Source organism: Panthera uncia (assembly GCF_023721935.1).
Source record: "Panthera uncia isolate 11264 chromosome B3 unlocalized genomic scaffold, Puncia_PCG_1.0 HiC_scaffold_2, whole genome shotgun sequence".
Taxonomy (NCBI): domain Eukaryota; kingdom Metazoa; phylum Chordata; class Mammalia; order Carnivora; family Felidae; genus Panthera; species Panthera uncia.
The window spans coordinates 2299040-2319617 of record NW_026057583.1 but is presented as its reverse complement, the minus strand read 5'-3'; the positions used below and the strand labels follow the sequence as shown (position 1 = coordinate 2319617).

The 20578-nt window shown below is 44.1% G+C and overlaps 1 protein-coding gene across 3 annotated transcripts in view; it reads right to left on the bottom strand.

Moving 5' to 3' along the window:
• PDE8A (phosphodiesterase 8A) overlaps positions 1 to 20578 on the bottom strand; it is a 154357-nt gene that overhangs the window by 81279 nt on the left and 52500 nt on the right. For all 3 annotated transcript variants that reach the window (XM_049614215.1, XM_049614214.1, XM_049614213.1), the window contains exon 2: positions 214 to 270. In XM_049614215.1, coding sequence (XP_049470172.1) covers positions 214 to 240 — 27 coding nt within the window. In that variant the 5' untranslated portion in view covers positions 241 to 270. The remainder of the gene's footprint in view (positions 1 to 213; positions 271 to 20578) is intronic.

Genomic DNA, 20578 nt, shown 5'->3' with positions numbered 1-20578 from the left:
GGCAGACATCTCGTCCTCTCTAAATACCTCAATGTGTGTTTCTAAGAAAAGGACATTCTCTTCTATGACTAGAGTACTATGATCAGGTTTAGGAAATTTAGTGTTGAACCAATACCATTATCTAAAATAGGAAACTATTTTCAACGTTAGGCCCTCGCCCTCCCCCTTTGGAGAAAATCAGTATGTTTAGGGCACAGCATGGTTTCTTTCTACCTGGAGTTGATCTGGATGAAATCTCATGGGGCCAAACTGCACGTCAGCAATGGCTACCTGTAAGAAAAAGATGTGCTTTTAAAAAGATTGTTTTAAAGGTAAGTGCCACAGATGAAAGCAAAATTTCTACTCCAGAGAAAAAATTACATAAATTCAATAGTTGTTAGACAGATTCCCAGGGACTGGCTTATAAAGCCCAGGAAAGGTGCAGGAGTATGGAGGGAGAGGTAACAGGAGTCTGATCCTGGTTCTTTTCCTAGCTGCGTGTGATTCTAAGTGATTTACTCAACCTTCCTCAGGCTAAATTTCTCGTTTGTTACAAAGATGAAATGAAATATAAAGGTCCCCCCCAAATGAGACACTGAACGAACAGTGTTTCCTTCTATCTTTCCCCTGACGGACAATGAAATCTTACATCCAAAATGGCACAAAGAAAGTGAAATCCAGCTGTTAGAACCGTGCGACAGCAGAGCCAAGGAAACCCGGTTGAGAAGCAGTCGACACTTGGGTTTTACAGGGAGCAGAGCGCTCATCAATAATTGCTTATCTATTTGAGAACTGAGAACGAGACCGCACAAAGATAAATGTCACAACCAAACCCCAATGAGTCACGACCATCACAGCGCCAACGGAAGGGCTTATCCTGGGTGTTACGCCCAGAGCTGAGCATCCGTCATCTCGCTGAATCTTCACCGTAACACAGTGAGGTTTGCAGCTGCAAAATCGAGGTTCCAAGTACCTTGTTTAAGGCCACCCAGTCAGCAAGTGGCAGCCGCGATTTCGCTGCAAACCCAGGGCCCCTGGAAGGTTCGGGCAGTCTGCGCACCTCATGAAGGAGCCCAAGGGAGCAGGAACGTGGGGCTGAAATACAGCCCCAAGTGATGGACGCTGGCTCTGACTTGCTACCCAGAAGATACACATTTCCAGAAACACTGTATGTACTGGGGGATCACCAGGCCTCCGGGTGATGGTATGATTCCACAGGAAAAAAAAAAAAAAAATCTGCAGTGGAAGACCGAGATGTAGGAGCCTTCCCGCAAGGTATTTCCTACCTGACTGCCCACCTCCAGTCTCTCCCCTCAGGTGGTGATCTGCCCTACAGTAAACACATGGAACAAATCCTGCTCAGTGGTGGTGGTGGGGGGTCCATGTTTATTTTTCACTGCTAAAAGCTGATGTCTACCAGTCACGGGACACCAGCTTAGTGTCTGATTTGCTTCATAATAATTTCATCTCTCAGAAGGCCTAAGAAGAATGAGGGCCGCCATTACTGCAGACTAAGATTGAGGGGGATTCCGTGACAGGGCGGAAGGCCGAGGAGAACAGACCTCCCACGGCACCGCCTATCCTCCTGCAGGCCAGCCTGTCGGTGAGGGGCACAGCTGGGTACTGAAGTCAGACATCTTGAGACGTGATCCCAGAGGGCCAGGAGAGTCTTAAAAGAGAGGTCTGGTCTGAATCCTCATACTCCCTCGGTGCACCGAGAAGGAAAGCAAGAGGCACCGAGAGAGACCAATCTGATGAGTTTCTTGCTGGTTTTTACAAAGTTTAAAGGAATGAATGAATGAAAGAACAAGGAATGATACGGACCTACTGCTTGGAAAATACAAGAAGGAAGAAGATGACAGGAAAAAGAGAAGAGAAATCATTTTCGCTGATTTTCTATAGTATGGGGGGCAGTTTCAGAGGAGAAAGCAGCCACCTCACAACAGCAGGCACGCTGCTGCCATCGCAGGCAGCACTTGTGTCCTTGACCTGAATTGGGACCTGTAGCCTCTGACAGAGGACACTTATGAAACTGGCTATGTAGGATCCAGGAGATAAAAAAGAAAGTCTGAAAGGGGAGAAGGAAAACATTTGTGAATAGCATAAAAACATATGATATTCTAGGTCACAGAGAAAACCTTGAAACATATTCCTAAAAGTAAAAATGGTACAGCTTTTACTCTTCAGCTATAATGCAACCAAACCAGAAATTAAAAACATTAAGTTTAAACAAAATCGACAAATACCCCCACCCTGAAAATTTTTTACACATTAACTTGTAATTGCTGGGTCTGAGAGAGAAATGCAAACTATACATATAGAGTACCTGGAAAATAATAAAAATGAGACTATCACGTAATGAAAACTTACATGATACTGCTACACTTTACTCAGAGGCAAGACTCGTAGCCTTAAATTCTTTTGTCATGAAACAAGAATGAAGTAAATATACCAAGCTTTCAAATCACTAAGTTTGAGAAAGTCAACAATACGAACTGAAGGAAACCAGGAGGAGAAAAATTAAGTTGAAGGTAGTAATTCATAAAAATTTAAAAATGTTAGCGACTAGCAAGTTTTAAAAAATCCACGTATATGTGCATCTAGTGTTGGTGACAAGCTGAGACGCAGGATAAAAAGTGTGAACGGCTCAGGACAAAGCCTCGTCCTTCCCAGGAAAACAACTCTGAGCACACGGTCCAGACCAAAAGCGGGTTATGAAATAACTTTCACAAAGGACGGTGTAACTTTATGATCTCAACTTATAAAAATAACACACCACTGCATTAGTTTTAAGAAATAAAAGAAGTTATAGGTTTTTAAAAGACTATTAATTTTGCCTCAACATGATTTTACCGATATCATTTTAAAGCATTAATGTTTCAGCAGCTCTATTTGACCACTGAACACTTACTTTATTTACTTAACTAGATTGCATTTTAACCTTACATCCTGTCTACAGGATATATCCGGCTCTCAGGACCTCTGTTGAGCAGTGTCCCAGCAGAGCTGGACAACTACTTACCACTGCCCCCCACCCCCCCAAAATAACCACCACCAGGAAATGTGATGACATTACTCAGTGAGCAGACGTCAGCAGTGAGCCCTTAAAAAGTAAACAACTTCCCAACTGCTCTGGAAAAGGGGATCAGAACTATAGAATTCTTGTATTCCTCCTTTTTTCGTGCATGAAAATCACGATCAAACTGACCTAACGCTTCAAAGTCGCAACCCTTTTAATAATAATTTATTGTGCACGTTAATATTTTAAAAGGGAACAGTCATTTTTAAATCAATTTTAATATCACAGGTTTGATTTAATCTTTCAGCTTCAAAAGCAATTGTTATCTTTAGACAATATAGAAATAAGAGTATATTCACTGGCTGCTACTGGTAATCGTACAAATTGTTTAGTCTTCTGGATTTTTAAATATTTATGTATTTATTAATATTTATTATTAAAGAGAGATTGTAAAAAGTCTATTTGTATTTTAATAAGGTAATATTTGTAAATATGGCTGACAGAAACATGAAGTAAATAATTAGAAATTTTGACAAACCACCTATCAGATTTCTTTTGTTTGCCTAACTGACCGAACATTCACAAGTGACAGCAAGGGGCACCTGGGTGACTCAGTTGGTTAAGTGTCTGACTTCAGCTCAGGTCATAATCTAGCAGTTCGTGAGCTAGAGCCCCACGCTGGGCTCTGTCTGGAGCTCAGAGCCTGGAGCCTGCTTCGGATTCTGTGTCTCCCTGTCTCTCTCCCCTTCCCCGGCTCACGCTCTGTCTCTCTCACTCTCAAAAATAAACAAACATTTAAAAAATTTAAAAAACACAACCGAACAAGAAAACAAGTGACAGCAGAAGGCCAAACTAGGGTTAGGAATCTGGATCATGGGTGGGAGTGGGAAAGAAAAGAGATACATGATACTAACCAGCCTAAAATTTCTGTTCCCCCAACCCTCCCTATCCCTTGCCTGCTTTTTTTTTTTTTTCCTCTGTAGCTCTTAATCGTCATTTGCAAAACTTCATATACTATTTATCCTCTTTATTTTCTGTCTCTCCCACTAGAATGTAAGATCTATCTACAGGGATTTATCTGCTTTATTCACTGCTGTACTTCCAACCCCCCAAAGAGTCCCTGGCACATGGTAGGCATTTAAGAAATCTTTTTGAATGAATGTTTACTCGACAGCTCATCTTTCTGAATCAATCATTTACCTAGAAATCAGTCATACTAGTTTCTACATACACATGTATATGTAACACAGCACTTCCAGTTTTCAGAATATTTTCATGCATACTTTGTTTCATGAGGGGACATCAAGGAAGGAAGGATTTTTTATGAAAGCCTAATGAGTACTAGGAGCCACAAAAGAATCATGTGATCTTTTCCCTACATTCCCTTTATTAGAAACAAAGTGAATGCTGAGATCAACTTATATTGATTGTATACAAACCTAGGAACTATACAGCACAGACATAAATCAAGAGTTTGCCCTCAACCAGCCTGTCCCTCCAGATTTTCCCTGTACTTTGCCTGGCCCTCTTGTCTTTCTTTCTCTGGGCAAAGAGTGCCCAGTTCTTTTGGTCAAAAGAACACAACCTAGGCAAGAGTCAGGAGACACCAGTTCTTGGCGTGGGGGGGAAGAGTCAAAATTAATCCAGACACCTGTGGATTAGCTACTACTGTGCTTTAAGCCAAGCACAGAGCTAGATGCTGGGAGCGCAAAGAAGTGCCCGCCCCTGGCCTTGAGGAGGAGAAGAGGCAAGTGTACACAATGACAACATGGTAGAGTTTTAATAGAGAAAGAGGGAGCCTATTACGTGCTCAATACTCCGCTTCCAATCCTATTTAAATCCAATTTAGTCCTTGCTCTATGAGTCAGGCAAGCTCGTTAACTCCATCTCATTGATGAAAAACTAAAGCTCAGGGCAGTGTGGTGAAACAGTCGGTGAGTGACAATGGTGAGAACAAGTCCCAATTCACAGGGACTGGATTCCTGTGGTCTTTTCGTGCTCCACTGGGGAAGGCCTAAAATCACCCGACCCTAGCCTCCATCTAGAGAAATACGACCAAGAACCCAGAAATCAGCATTCGCCCCTGGTTTCCCAGGCATTCAACATCCAACTGAGAACAAGACAGACAGTGTCTCTATCTACCAGGTAGATTCAGAGTCTCTACCTACCAGGACTCTGAATCAGAGTCCAGGAAGGCCTCTCTGCGGCAGCAATGTGGAACAGGAGATCTGCACGATAAAGGAGCCAGACATTCGAGGAACATGGGAAGGAGTGCGAGACAGAGGAACACGGGGTGCATGGGACCCACGGTGGGAACAGGGAGCATTCGAGGAAAGGACAGGGAAGAGGGAGGAGATGAGGTCGTGGCTAGGCAGGAGCCAAAAGATGTAGAGCTTTCGAAGCCAGGACAAGAAACTTGGGTTTTATCCTGAATTTCATAAAAAGCACTAGGGAGTTTTATACAAGGAAATGATAGGATCTAATTTTTATCTTTATTAAAAAAAATTTTTTTTAATGTTTATTTTTGAGAGAGACAGAGCGTGAGCAGGGGAGGGGCAGAGAGAGAGGGAGACACAGAATCTGAAGCCGGCTCCAGGCTCCGAGCTGTCAGCACACAGAGCCTGATGCGGGGCTTGAACCCATGGATGATGAGATCATGACCTGAGCTGAAGTTGGCTGCCCAACTGACTGAGCCACCCAGGTGTCCCCCTCTAATTTTTATTTTTTAAATAGACCTCTTTAAACGGATCCCCTTTATTTATTTATTTATTTATTTTTTAATTTTTTTTTCAACGTTTTTTATTTTTGGGACAGAGAGAGACAGAGCATGAACGGGGGAGGGGCAGAGAGAGAGGGAGACACAGAATCGGAAACAGGCTCCAGGCTCCGAGCCATCAGCCCAGAGCCTGACGCGGAGCTCGAACTCACGGACCGCGAGATCGTGACCTGGCTGAAGTCGGACGCTTAACCGACTGCGCCACCCAGGCGCCCCTAAACGGATCCCCTTTAGATTTTAAACAGATCCTCAGTGGGGAATGGACAATGCGAAGGTGACAGCAAAGGCAAGGAGACCAGTGAGGAGGCTTCCACAGTCCAAGTGAGAGAGGACGGCAGCCTGGCCCAGGAGCTGCCATGGAGACGAGTACGTGGATTTGGGCTGTTTGGGAGGAAGGGTGATCAGGACCCCCTGACGGACAGGACATAATCAAATCTACTGGCTCCCAGACCAGAGTTCTGGTATCTGACTTGCAGTTTTATTTCACTGTCGCGTGGAAATTTGGGGTTATGCAAGGCATCCTGGTAGAAGCTGGTGTGGGTCGGCTTGGTCCTTTCCAGATCCACCCACAAGATGGCACCAGGACCTACCCCGAAGCAGAGCTCCTGACTGCTCTCCCAGGTACTCCGAGAGCGGCCCAAAGGCTCCACATCTATCCCAACTGTTTGTGTCTCTTTTTTCTCTCCTTACCTGTTCTTAATTGTCCCTTCAGTCAACTTAAACGGCAAATATTTACAAGGGGCCTTTTATGTTTCCCCATCTGAATGCTAAAATCAAGTCACACGCCAGGGCAAAACTGTTCGGGGGTCCTTTTTTCCCAAACCCATATTGTTCAGCAAAAAATGGTGTCTGGATTAAGTGAACTATTTAAAGAGTTTAACGTAATGCCTGACTGTGAGGAAATGCCCAATACGTTCTAAAGGATCCACAGAAAAGGTTTTCCAAGGAGCTTTTGCTATGAAACCACAAGTTGCCACACATGCACACATGTAAGGCATTTTTACTCTTTTTTTTTTTTTTTGATGTTATTTGAGAGAGAGAGAGAGCGCGCATGTGTGTGCATGCTAACGGAGGAGGGAAGAGAGAGAGGAAGGCTCTCAAGCGCGGGGCTTGATCCTGCCGACCATGAGATCACGACCTGAGCCAAACTCAAGAGTCGGACACTTAAGTGACTGAGCCACCCAGGCGCCCTTGAAAGGCGTTTTTAAAACTGCATTTTTCCAAAGAGCCAGTGTCTTTCAGAGCACTAAGGTAATCTCTAATAAGAACCATTAACTTCACGCTGCCTTGAAATAACGTAAGAAACAGAACCTACGTCTTAAATATCATACTCATGGACTCGGAACAACGGACAAATAAAGGTTTTCCCCAAACCCTGAAGGAACACTGCCTCTGAAGGTGAAACGAGAAAATTGAACAGAAAAAATGAGAACAGCCAATTGTAAGATAACCCAGCCTTAAGCTTTTGTTTTTTTAAATGTGTCCCTGAAACGTAAGAATCCTCACATCCCAAGTCGGCCATCTGAGGTGTCACGGCTCGGAGGCCGAGGACCCACCTCTCCTCCACCCCTCAGAAAAGAGGAGCCGATCACTTGAGCGTCATCCTGTCAGAATGAGAAGGGGGTGACAGGCCGCCGGGGGAGGGGAGCCAGAGGCTCAGAACTCCCTCCAGGAGAAAAACGGAATCCGGCGGGTATAGATGATCCGGGCACGGACAAGAAGTATTCCTGGCTGTAAGTTAACAAACGAGCGTCCTGCCTCTCACTGGGTGGGGGTGTTATGTTTATCGCCGGTGTCCATGTCACATGCTGCACAGATGACAGCGAGCCTCGTTCAGGAGGCTCCCGGCTGCCCGCACACCTGCTGACTGCTGCTGGCACCCGGACGGCTTTCCGAGGCTTTCCGGGGTCAGCCGATGCACCTCGAAGACACCCGATGGGACTACGCTGACAACGGCCACGCCCATGATAGAACGGATTGTGCAGAATCACCCAAACAGTCCCCATGACCAGTGTTCCCGAGGTTGGACAGATGGGGGGTTACACTCTGGCCCCTGGCCCCTGAGCAGCTGTGTGTCTTCAGGCAAGTTTCTCCACTCCGCTCAGCCTCGCCCAGAAAACCGTGTCCGTGAGGACGAAAGGAGGACTTGACCCGGCCAAGTGCGCCACAGCGGGCATCTACCGGCGCTAGCGGAAGGGGCCGCACAGGCATCCCCGGCCCCCCTGCGCTGGCTCTACAGCAGCCAAGAGATCCTGAGCAGGTGTGGCGGCGACCCACGTGGCTTTGGCCAGAAAGCGGGTTTCCAGACTGAACGGTAACTCGAGAAAGTCTGCCAGAGCCCGACCGCCCGACCGCCTTGCTGCATCAGAGCAGGACACCCTCTGGACGCAGTCCGCGGCCCCGCTGGGGGCACCATCTCCCACAGGAGCCCTGTCGCAGGGCTCCCCGAGTATTTTCACTGACCTCCACGGTTTTTCATAAGTAACACTGAGTTCTTTAAAGCTTCTTTCTGGAATACTTTCACTACCAATTATGTCCAATTCTAAACTGCAAATAACCAGCACTGGAAAATCAAGGGAGAAGTTGTTTTCTTATGTCCCAAAGAAGACCGAACTTGGGGTCTGAGAGGAGAAAGCCCAGGGCAGAGAGGAAGTACAGGGCAAAGGTCTGACATCAGCAGAGGACGTGAAGAAGCCCCGAGGCAGAGGAGGCCTCGGATCAAGAAGATTAGGGATGGGGGCTGGAGGGGGGAGGATGGCTGGGGCCTTGGCCCCAAGCTTCAGATAATCCCTGCCTCCCCTGTCACTGCAAAGAGCGGCGACGGCCCAGGACAAAGTTTCCCAGGGAGGATGTGTTCTGCCAGGGATACTCTTTTTGAGGGTCTTAAGGCAAAACCTTGAGCACAAGTTACCTGGTATTTCTATAGGAAAACGTATGTTTACATCCTCCAAACATCCTCCCAATACATTTTAAGACTTTTTTCCACAGCAGTTTTATGTTTACATCAAAACTAAAAAGCAGGTACAGTAAGGAATATCCTTTACCCTCATAATGTATAGCCCTCCTTCCCCATCATCACCACCACTCACCAGAATGGTAGTTTGTTGTTGTTGTTTGTTTTGTTTTGTTTTGTTACCAAAGATTAACCCACACTGACACATCATAATCAGCCCAAATCCGTATTTTACCTTAGGCTTCCCTCGGTGTGGTACATTCTGGGATGCAAACAAATGTATAATGATATACATCCATCATTATAATATCATAAGGAGTGTTTTCACTGCCCTAAAAATCCTGCCTATTCGTCTCTCCCACCTCCAGCCACCACTTAATTTTTTTGTCTCCAGAGTTTAGCTTTTTTCCAGACTGTCATATAGTTGGAATCATACAAGTATGTAGCCTTTCCATATTGGTTTCTTTCACTTAGTAAATGCATTTAAGGTTCCTCCACGCCTTTCATGGCTTAATAGTTCATTCCTTTTTAGTGCTGCAAAACATTCCACTGTCTGATGTATCCGTTTATCCGTTTACCTACTAAAGGACATCTTGGTGGCTTCTAAGTTTTAGCAATTAAGAACGAAGCTACTATAAACATCCTTATGCATGTTTTTGTTTGGCTGCTATGTTTTCAACTTTCTTACGGTTGAGTTTCTTTAAAGCTCTTTGTATATTCTGGACAACAGTGGTTTCTCAGATACATCTTTTGCAAATATTTTCTCCCAGTCTGTGGCTCATCTTTTAAAGCTCTTGATGTTGTCTTTCATTGGGCAGAAGTTTTTAATTCTAATAAAGTTCGGTTTATCAATCATTTCTTTTACGGATGTTTTATCTATTCATTGCTGTTGTATCTACAAAGGCATCACCGCACCCAAGGTCATCCAGATTTTCGCCTCTAGAAGTTTCATAGTTTTACATTTTGCTTTTAGGTCTGTAATTCATTTTGAGTTGATTTTTGTGAAGCAAATAAGGTGGGTCTCTAAATTCATTATTTTGCACGTGGATGTGCAATTGTTCTAGCATCATATATTGAAGCGACTATCATTGTTCCATTGTACTGCCTTTGCTCCTTTGTCAAAGACCAGGTGACTCTATTTATGTGGGTCCATTTCCGGGCTCTCTATTCTGATCCACTGATGTATTTTTTTTCACCAATACCCCAATGTCTCAATTACTGTAACTTTTAGTAAGTCTTTAAGTCGGGAACTGTCAGTCACCAAGCCTGGTTCTTCTCCTTTAATATTGTGCTGGCTATTCTGGGTCTTTTGCCTCTCCATGTAAACATTAGAGTCAGTTTGTCAATAACCATAAAGTAACTTGCTGGGGATGCTGACTGGGATTGCACTGAATCCATAGATCAAGTTGGAAAACACTGACATCTTGACAATACTGAGTTTTCCTACCCACAAATATGGAATATCTCTCCACTTATTTAGCCCTTCTGTGATGTTGTTCATCAGAATGTTGTGGTTTTCCTCCTACAGATCCTACACGTATTTGATTTATACTAATAAACATTTTGTTCGTTTTTTGGGAGGTACTGATATAAATGATTTGTTTTTAATTTCAAATTCTCCTTGTTTGTTGTTAGTATACAGGAAAGCAAGTGACTTAAATTAACCTTGTATCCTGCCACCTTGCTACAATCACTTATTAAGTCTGTCAAAAGCTAGTTTTTCTGTTGACTGTTTTGGATTTTCTACATAAATGATGTCATCTAGAAACAGAAAGTTTTAGGTCTTCCTTCCCAACTGTACCCCTTTTATTTCCTTTTCTTGTCTCACTGCATTAGCAAGAACACCCAGTATGATGCTGAAAAGGAGTGGTGAGAGGCAACACATCATCGCCCTGTCCCTGATCTTGGCAGGAAAGCTTCAAGTTTTGCATCATTAAGTATGATGTGAGCTACAGGGTTTCCTTACCACGTTGAGGAAGTTCCCCTCGATTCCAAGTTTACTGAGAGTTTTGTTTTGTTTTTACCATGAATCAGTTTTGGATTCTTTCAGATGCTTTTATTGCATTTATTGATATGATCATGTAATTTCTCCTTTTTAGGCTACTGATGTGCTAGATTACATTAACTGATTTTCTAATGTTTAACCACCAGCTTTGCTTACCTAGGATAAAGTCCACTTGGTTGTGGTATATAATTCTTCCGATACTTTTTTTTTTTTTTACTTGATTTGCTAATACTTTGTTGAGAATTTTTACATCTATGCTCATGAAAGATATTGGTCTATAGTTTCCTTGTAATCTGGCTTTGATATCAAGGTAATGCTGGCCTCACAGAATGAGTCAGGAAGTATTCCCTCTGCTTCTACCTTCTGAAAGAGATAGTAAAGAATTAGTATAATTTCTTCTTTAAATGTTTGGTAGAATTTACTAGTAAAGCCATATAGGCCTGGTACTTTCTGTTTTGGAAGGCTATTAATGATTGACTTAATTTCTTCAAGAGATCTAGGCCTATTCAGATCATCAAGTTCTTGTGTGAGTTTTGACAGTTTGTGTCTTTCAAGGAATTGGTCCCTTTCATCTAGGTTGTCATATCTGTGGGCACAGAATTGTTCACAGCATTTCTTTATTACCCTTTTAACCTCCAAGGGATCTGTAGTGAAGTTCCCTCTTTTATTTCTGATATTAGGAATTTGTGTCTATTCTCTTTTTTAGCTAGCCTGACTCATCAATCTTACTGATCTTTTCAAAGAACCAGCTTTTGGATTCATTAATTTTTCTCTACTGATTTCAATTTCACTAATTACTGTTTTAATTCTTATTATTTCTTCTGCTTACTTTGGATTTAACTTGCTCTTCCTTTTCCCCCCAAGTTTCCTAAGGTGGTAACTTAAGTTACTAATTAAAAAAAAAATGTTTATGTTTACTTATTTTTGAGAGCAAGAGAGACAGCACAAGCGGGGTAAGGGCAGAGAGAGGGAGACACAGAATCCAAAGCAGGCTCCAGGCTCTGAGCTGTCAGCACAGAGCCCGACGCGGGGCTCGAACCCACGGACCGCAGGATCATGACCTGAGCCAATGTTGGACCCTTAACCGACTAAGCCACCCAGGCGCCCCATTAGTTTACTAATTTTAGATCAATCTTCTTTTTTAGTATATGCATTCAACGCCACACATTTCTAAGCACTGCTTTGCTGTATCCCACAAATCTTGATAAGCTGTGTTTAATTTTCATTTTTGAATTTCTTTTTGAGATATCTTCTTTGACCCATGTGTTATTTAGAAGTGTGTTGAGTAACCTCCACATACATGGGGATTTTCTGGTTACCTTTGTTATTACTAGTTTAATTTCAATGTGGTCTAAGCAGACACTGTAGGATTTCTATTCGTCCAAATCTGTTACAGTGTAATGGCCCAGAACACGGTCTATTTTGGTGAATCCTCTATATGAGCTTGAGTGGGGGAAAAACATGTACTCTGCTGTTAGATGAAGTCGTCTGTAGATGTCAATTATATCCAGTTGATTGATGGTGGTGTTGAGTTCCATTACGTCCTTAACTGATTTTCCGCCTGCTGGATAGGTCCATTTCTGAAAGAAGAGTGTTGAGGTTCCTTACTACGACAGTGAACTTGTCTATCTCTCCTTACGGTTCTATTGGTTTCTGTCTCGCTCGGTTTGATGCTCTGTTGTTGGGGGCATACGTATAAAGGGTTGTTATGTCTTCTTGGAGAGCTGACTTGCTTATCATTACGCGGTGTCCTTTTGTCTCCCTGATAACTTTCCTTACTTGGAAGTCTGCTCCGTCTGAAATTAGTGCAGCTGCACTTGTTTGCTTTTGATTAGTGTTAGCATGGCATATCTTTATCCATTTAATGTGTATGTGTCTTTGTATTGAAAGGGAGTTTCTTGTAGACAACATATTTTCTTTCTGATATTCACCATGGGAATCTTGTAAAACTCCCAGAGGCAAACCTCACAATACTGTGCGCCCTCCTCTCATGTCACGGTCCCTCGAAAGGTTCTACTTCTCTCAGAGTTGGTGCATTAAGCCTCCAGCGATTTATCGATTACAGCCCAGGCTTTCCTACCCCAGCACTCCTGAGTGGCTTCCATTCCTGAGTCTCTGGTAGGCAGTGACTCCTTGTATTCTCCGGGCTCTCCAATCTTGGGGCCACTGTGTCTTCCCTTATGGATTTAAGAAGAGCTATGGGGCACCTGGGTGGCTCAGTTAAGCGTCCGACTTCGGCTCAGGTCATGATCTCGCGGTTCATGGGTTTGAGCCCCGCGTTGGGCTCTGTGCTGACGGCTCGGAGGCTGGGGCCTGCTTTGGATTCTGTGTCTCCCTCTCTCTCTGCCCCTCCCCACTCATGCTCGTGCTCTCTCTCTCAAAAATAATTAAACATAAAAAAAAAAAAAAAAAAAGAAGAGTTGTTGATTCTTCGGTCTCTTCAGCTTTTTACTTATCGTTAGGACAAAACGGTGATTCTCAAGCTCCTTATGTGCAGATCCAGAAACTGGAAGTCCAATACATTTTTAACAAAACGATGTGCAGGAAGGTCTCAAGTTAGAATCCAAATACCCTCGTTACAACATCAAGTAGTCAAATCGTACAAGTGTTCTGGAAAGCACGGAGTGGCAAAGGGGACGTGCATGTCCCGAAGCTGCTGTGCAAAGGAGGCCTCTGAGCACCACCCTCCACGCGGCCGCTCTCTGCCTTCCTCTGCCTTCCTCTGGGTCGTACAGGAGGGCAGGCAAACCGCTCTCATCACTGCATCCACAGCAGCCGCTTGTCAATACCCACAACATCTAGTGATCAGAAAGCGATGTTTTAAGCATTTACGTGCTAACGTGTTACAATATTATTGCGTAGAGGGCTTCAGTTAGTCTCAATTATGCTTTAGGAAACAGGTTGGAGGTTTGAGTTGACTTAGAACAAATTGTCAAAGTTTCCCACTGAGACGAGTTAAGTAATGGCTCCTAGTTGAACTTTTCACTTCGAGCATGTGATGTTCAGGAACCCATTACTGAGGTTAAGCCAAAAATGCCTGTACCTGTATACCCTATGACCCAGAAGTGAGAATTTGGGGTCTATTAACAAAGATCTGTAAGGGATATGTGCAAAGAAGTTTGTCCAGAGTTCTGCACAGTAGCAGAGTTGCAGGCAATATGTGTATATCTAACCAGGAGACAGTAATATGCTGGATCTTAAAAACATACGCTAAGCAAAAAAAGAAACAGGATGAGATCTGTAATACGATACCATTTACAAAAATTAAAGATATATAATAAGCACATAACAACAATACATACTTTATAACAACACACAAAATGATATAACATATACTAAGCACATAAAAATGATGATCTACAGTAGGCAGGGAGGGAAATGGAGTGGAGAAACATAAAAATAACCAAACCACAAAAAAAGAGTAACCTTGGGAGTAGGCAGGGATTTTTTTTTTTTTAATTTTTTAAAATTTACATCCAAATTAGTTAGCATATAGTGCAACAATGATTTCAGGAGTAGATTCCTTGATTCCCTTTACCCCCTTAGCCCATCCCCCCTCCCACAACCCCTCCAGCAACCCTCAGTTTGTTCTCCATATTTATGGGTCTCTTCTGTTTTGTCCCCCTCCCTGTTTTTATATTATTTTTGTTTCCCTTCCCTTATGTTCATCTGTCTTGTCTCTTAAAGTCCTCATATGAGTGAAGTCGTGATTTTTGTCTTTCTCTGACTAATTTCACTTAGCATAATACCCTCCAGTTCCATCCACATAGTTGCAAATGGCAAGATTTAATTCTTTTTGATTTAGGCAGGGATTTCTTAAGCATAAACAGCACTAAGCATAAAGGAAAACCTTGATAAGTTACATTTTAAAATTAAGAACTTCTGTTCATCAAAAGACCCTAGTAAGGGAATGAAAAGGTCAGCCATAGGGATACCTGGGTGGCTCAGTCGGTTAAGTGCCTGACTCTTGATTTCGGCTCAGGTCTTGATCTCACAGTCGTGAGATCCAGCCCCACATTAAGCTCAGTGTGGAGGATGGAGCTTGCTTGGGGTTCTCTCTCATTCTCTCTCTCTCTGCCCCTCCCCTGCTCGTACTCCCTTATATTCTCTCTCTCTCAAAATAAATAAATAAACTTAAAAAAAAAGAAAAAAGAAAAAAGAAAAAAGAAAAGGTCAGACACAGAATGGGAGAAGGTATTTACAAAACATATGACCGACTCATACTTACGATATATAAAGAATGCCTGAAGATGAGGAAGAAATAACCAGACAAGCCACATGGAGAGAGCCTTGCACACGCAGCTGATGCTAATATGCTAACTACTGGGCGGGATAATTCAACCCTCTGAATCAGAATTCAGCTAGGAAAAGAAATCAAGCTCATCAAGGATTGTTAGGTTCCAGCAATTTTTAAAGAAGGCATGTAAGCAGGAAATTTGAACAGACATTTTAAATGTTACAAACCACATAAACAAAGATCACTGGCTCAAGTCGCTTCTGTTTTTTGAAACGTTTTTATTTTATTTTTTTACTTTTGAGAGAGAGAGAGAGAGAAAGTCTCTACTATTTTAAGAGAGTTCTTGAGAGAAAATGGAAAAAGAAGCATCTGCATCTACAATTTGTGTATCTACGAGGGGAAATGAGTTACTTACGCAACTGCCACACAGAAGAAAGCTTTGTTTCCATAGAGATTATGACACAACTGATTTAGGCCTTAAATTAGAATATTCCGCTTTGAATTGAGAAATGATCTTTTTGTCTAAATGAATAGTGTATTCAGTGCGAATAAAAGCTCCGCACATCTGCTGATATCATTTCCTCTTTACTTCAGTAATAATAATGAGAAGACGTCCACACAAGTCCCAAAAAGGAATTCATACACCCTAAATTTCACAAGCGCCTGAAAAATATATGGGGAATGACATATTTCTACAGGATGTACAAAAATACTGGCCATAAAGAACATAAAACATTTCAAAACAGCTTTCTGCTCACTTCACAACTATTATAAACATTCTCTTGTATTAAGGATCTGAACAAGAAGACAAAAGTCAGTTCTGTCTACCTTCTGTCACTATGGCCTGAATTCAACAGGTAAGCTGTATAGTTGGGGGGGGGGGGCAGGGAGTGAGGAATCCATGAAATTATTAATCGAAAGCCACAAAAACATCAGAATGGTAAATTTCAAAAGGAGTGAATGTGTGGTCCACAAATAAAGTACACGTAAACCCTTCAGGGGACCCACGCTGCCCTAGATAAAGCCTGGCTCTGACAGGGCATTCCAGGGTCCCGTAGTGTCCGCCCTCGTGACTTAGAGCCCCCTCGAAAGCCCACGCATCTTACTACCGTGCCACGGCCATGCGGCTCACCCGGCACGACACAGTCCTGCTTTTTCTTCCTCTCCTCCCTCAATTCCTCCTCATCTTCCAAAACTCAAGCATGCTATGCCTGTGGCCTCCATCTGGATGCAGGGTCAAGCCCGTGTGTTCTGGAGGCATCCTCGGCTGACCTTCATCACGGAACTTTAGTCCCTGTTACCCGGCCAGCCTGAGCTTCTGGGTTCACGTTCATCAGACCGGAGCCCACACAAGCACAGTGCTCGGTAACCGCTGAATGATTACCGAATAATTGACAGGCCCAACATTTCCTCATGTTCTGATAATACGTATTCCTGAAGGAAATAACCTAAGAATAAAAGGATAAACAATCCCGGGCAACAGAGTAAAAGAAAGATTGGCTAAGTTTCCTGATAGGCTTATATTATAAATCATTCTGTTCCGGTTCTAATTCACTGTGAAATCTCTCCAGCTGAATGGATATTCTAGCTCTTTCTCAAAGGTCTCCACAGGAATGATACAATCTTTAATTTTGTTACAGTTGAGCATATCCTCAATTAACCAAGTATTCAAAGTTCTGTTTGATTAGATTCTTGCCCCGTTGTTTCTCTGGGCATTTCAGCTCCCTGTATCGATCGCTATTTTCAACTACATTCTCTTCAGCTATCATAGAAAGCACCTGACTTCCTTTTGAAAAACAACTGTTTTCCATTTGAATTATAACATATAATAAGAAATGAATCACAGTATTGGTTTCGAGCATACATCACTGAATCTGAAAATAAAGCACGCTGCACCAAAAGCAGGAAGCAAGGTTTCCAGTTCGACCGAAGGCACGATGTTCATATAAAAATGTCAAGATATGACCATGTGATTTTATAGAAAAATGTGTAAGACCAATAACAGACAAAAGCAAACAAATGTAGCGATTAATAATAAATTTTGGATGTACACCTACCTACACTTAAAATGTCCTTACGTACCCAGCTAAAGGAAACCTGAATTTTATCGTGCTGATTTAACAGCGTAAGAAAAGTATCCCAATAAAAAGAATTATTAGAAATGGAGAAAGCATCACACTTACATGGTAGTGATAAGGCATCAATGGAAAACATGAAATTCTAATTACCCCCAGAAAATGAAATGAAGGCAGACCACTTCTGCAAGCGGCTGGTTCCACTTATCACATGTTAATTTTCCCTAAACAGTTTCCAGTACACAGCTGGCTGAAGCACTTGGGAGACACGGATTCCCGGCACACTGAAAACTCGTCAAGAGGATGGCACAGGGCCCGCGTCTCTACCCCGTCACAGGGGACCTGAGAAAAGACCGGCAGCAGGAGAGAACAAGTCGGAATGTGTGGTTTTGTGTTTAGGACCTCTGAACTTTGATGAGCTCTCCTTACTCCAAGGCCGAGCAATCACCTGGGGGCGTCTGAGCTGTGGCGGGTCTAAGGACAGGGCCCCGTCAGGGATCTGAGGCACTTCCCGGCAGAACCCACTCCCAGAGGTGAATGTGCTTGGGGACATTCGACTCAGAAAACAAGAGCCTGGTAGGAAAGGACAGTGCAGGAAAGAAATCTGGGCAAGGCTTTACCTTCACTGCCCTGCCGTACACTTAAGATTCTGATATTCTCACAGGCCAACAGTTTGCTTCTGTAATTGGTAGGTTCAAAATGCAGGGCTCTCCTTGCAGGGTAACCAAAAAAGTGACTTTCAGTCATTTTCCCACTTTAAACCTGTTTAATGGAAACAGTGCTTGCTCCACTCTTAAAACTGGGACAAGTCTCATCAATCTTCTCCTGCTCACTCTTTCCTAACGCAAAGTCCCAGAGATGGATTTTGTTAGTTCCCTAGGGCCGCCAGAACACACGATCACAACCTAGGTGGCTGAAAACCCACAGAAAGCTATTTTCTCACAGTGTGGGAGACCAGAGGTCCAGAATCAAGGTGGAGGCAGGGCTGGCTCGCTCTGGAGGCTCCGAGGGAGAAAGCAGCTGTTCCCTGCCTCTCTCCTGGCTTCGGGTGCCTGCCAGAGATCCTTGGCTGGTGGCTGCACCACACCAATGTCCATCTGGCGTCACATGAGCTTCTGAGAAGGACGCCAGTCATTGGATTTAGGGCCCAGCCTAATCCAGTAGGCCCTTATCCCAACTGGTTACATTCACAAAGACTCTGTTTCCAAATAAGGTCACATTCTGAGGTTCCAGTGGACATTAAATTTGGAAGGACACTATTTAACCCGTACACTCATTAAGTCGCAAATACAGCCTCAGTGCAGTAATTAAAAATGGTTAATCCACTTCATTTACATAAAGATCAAATTGGGCAAAACTACAGTATATTTCGTGGGGGTGGAGGTGACAGGGAGAATATAAGAAGGCCTTGTAGGGTCCTGGAATGTTCTATTTCTTGATCTGTGTGCTGGTTACATTTACAAAAATTCATCAGGTTGTACACTTAGGATTTCTGCGTTAACTTTCAAAAAGCGTTTACTTTCAAAAGAAAGCAATCTGCCCAATCTCTGAATAGCACTTCAGTTTTCACTTGCGGAAAAGCCTTCTCTCCAGCAGCAGGGCTGGTCACGGGGCGAAGTGCCTCTGGGGAGAGGGGGGTGGTGGCTGCCTGTCTCCCTCACTTCCTCCCCCACCTGTGAGCTGCTGTTTCTGAGGCAGGGAGCCCAGGAAGGGATCAGAAAGAACTTCCCACTTGCCTGGTACCATTAGATGATTTCTCACTCCTGCAGCCTGATGGATTTTTAAAGCCTTTTCTCTTTTGGAGCAGTTTTGAGGTTTCTTTGAAGATTCTCCTTCTGTGTCTCTCCCACCGCAACCGCTTCAGATGGGCAGTGTCAGTCTTCCAGCTAGTTGTTCCCAATCCTCCCTTATCTTCTACCCTGGGGTAGATGGCACAGCCTTTTGTGTGGGGTCCCATCACCCTGGTCGGCTAGCATCTTAGGCAGGAAACCTTTGGGGATGACCCTACATCAACCTAGATGTAGCGTCTGCCTAGATCCAGCATCTGCCTAGAGCCATCCTGTGCTCACAGCTCTGCTCGGAGTCCTCGTCTATTGTTTAGCGGGAGGGAAGGCTGATATATTCAGGTTCAAGCCCACTGTCCTTGCGGGTAAAGCGGCTCTGCCTGAGTGACGTGAGTGCTTTGTCCTCTAATGTCTGGGGTGCTTCCTGTCTATGCCCCTATATTACTGACCGGCACCTTGAGGAAAGCATCCCCGTTTGACACTCTCGGCACTGCTCAGATATGTGCCAAGAGTGGAAGTCTCTGAACGGATGTAGAACGGAGAACCCGTGGCTAGGAGGAGGAAGAAAAAGGTTGTTATTGAAAGCAGAGGAATCTGGGCAGCTGCCAAGGTGAACCAGGAGGTAGACCAGGAGGGGAGACCAGGAGGGGAGACCAGGAGGGGAGACCAGGTGGGGAGACCAGGAGGGGAGACCAGGAGGGTAGAGCAGGTGGGGAGACCAGGAGGGGAGACCAGGAGGGGAGACCAGGAGGGGAGAGCAGGTGGGGAGACCAGGAGGGGAGAGCAGGTGGGGAGACCAGGAGGGTAGAGCAGGTGGGGAGACCAGAAGGGGAGACCAGGAGGGGAGACCAGGAGGGTAGAGCAGGAGGGGAGACCAGGAGGGGAGACCAGGAGGGTAGAGCAGGTGGGGAGACCAGGAGGGGAGACCAGGTGGGGAGACCAGGAGCTGGACCATAAGGAAGGCAAGAGGTCCTCCCATCTTCTTTCAAGTTGGCAGGGCTGACCCTGCTACGTGTGTGGTTCCATCCAATCCCATCAATTCTATAAACTCTATTAATGAGTGGCCTACTAGGCCTGCCTTCGGTTTTGTGAATTTTCAACCTCGGGCAGTCACACTGAAGACGTGGGAGGGTGGTATGAAAGACTGCTAGAACAGTCTTTGCCATTTGAACTAGAACCCTCGTGTATCCTGTCTGTTACATACACACTCACACACAGTCTCCACGAAACCACAGATTAAATCATCAATAAGGCTTCGGTTCTGTTGGCGAAACAAAGAACGCCATCAGACACACACATTAAAGGGCAAATATTATAGCACTTCAGGAGGAGGGCCTGTTTTTATCTCAGCAGCTTCCAAAACCAAAATATCACATCTGCCAGTGACAGTTCCTAAGAACTTCATGAAAACCGCCACCATTCTGTTCAAGGTAAATAACCACGTAGCTTTTTCTTCCTTGGGTTTCTTTCATTTATTAGTTGGGGATTTTTAATTTCTTCAGAAGAATGGAACCAATCACCTTAAACCGAACACTTGACTGTGGCCGGCGGAGTAAAAACTAATCAGTATATAATGAAGTGAACTGGTATTCCCGGGGTCCTCGACACTTCTAGAATAGTCAGTTGGAGTTGCCTCTTCTGTTACAGGAACCGTATTCGTGGAGTATGTGGTCTGACTTCCTGATGACCAGCCGTTGTGACCTCCACTTCCCATTTATATTTATCGATACAGCCGACATTGGCCTCAGTC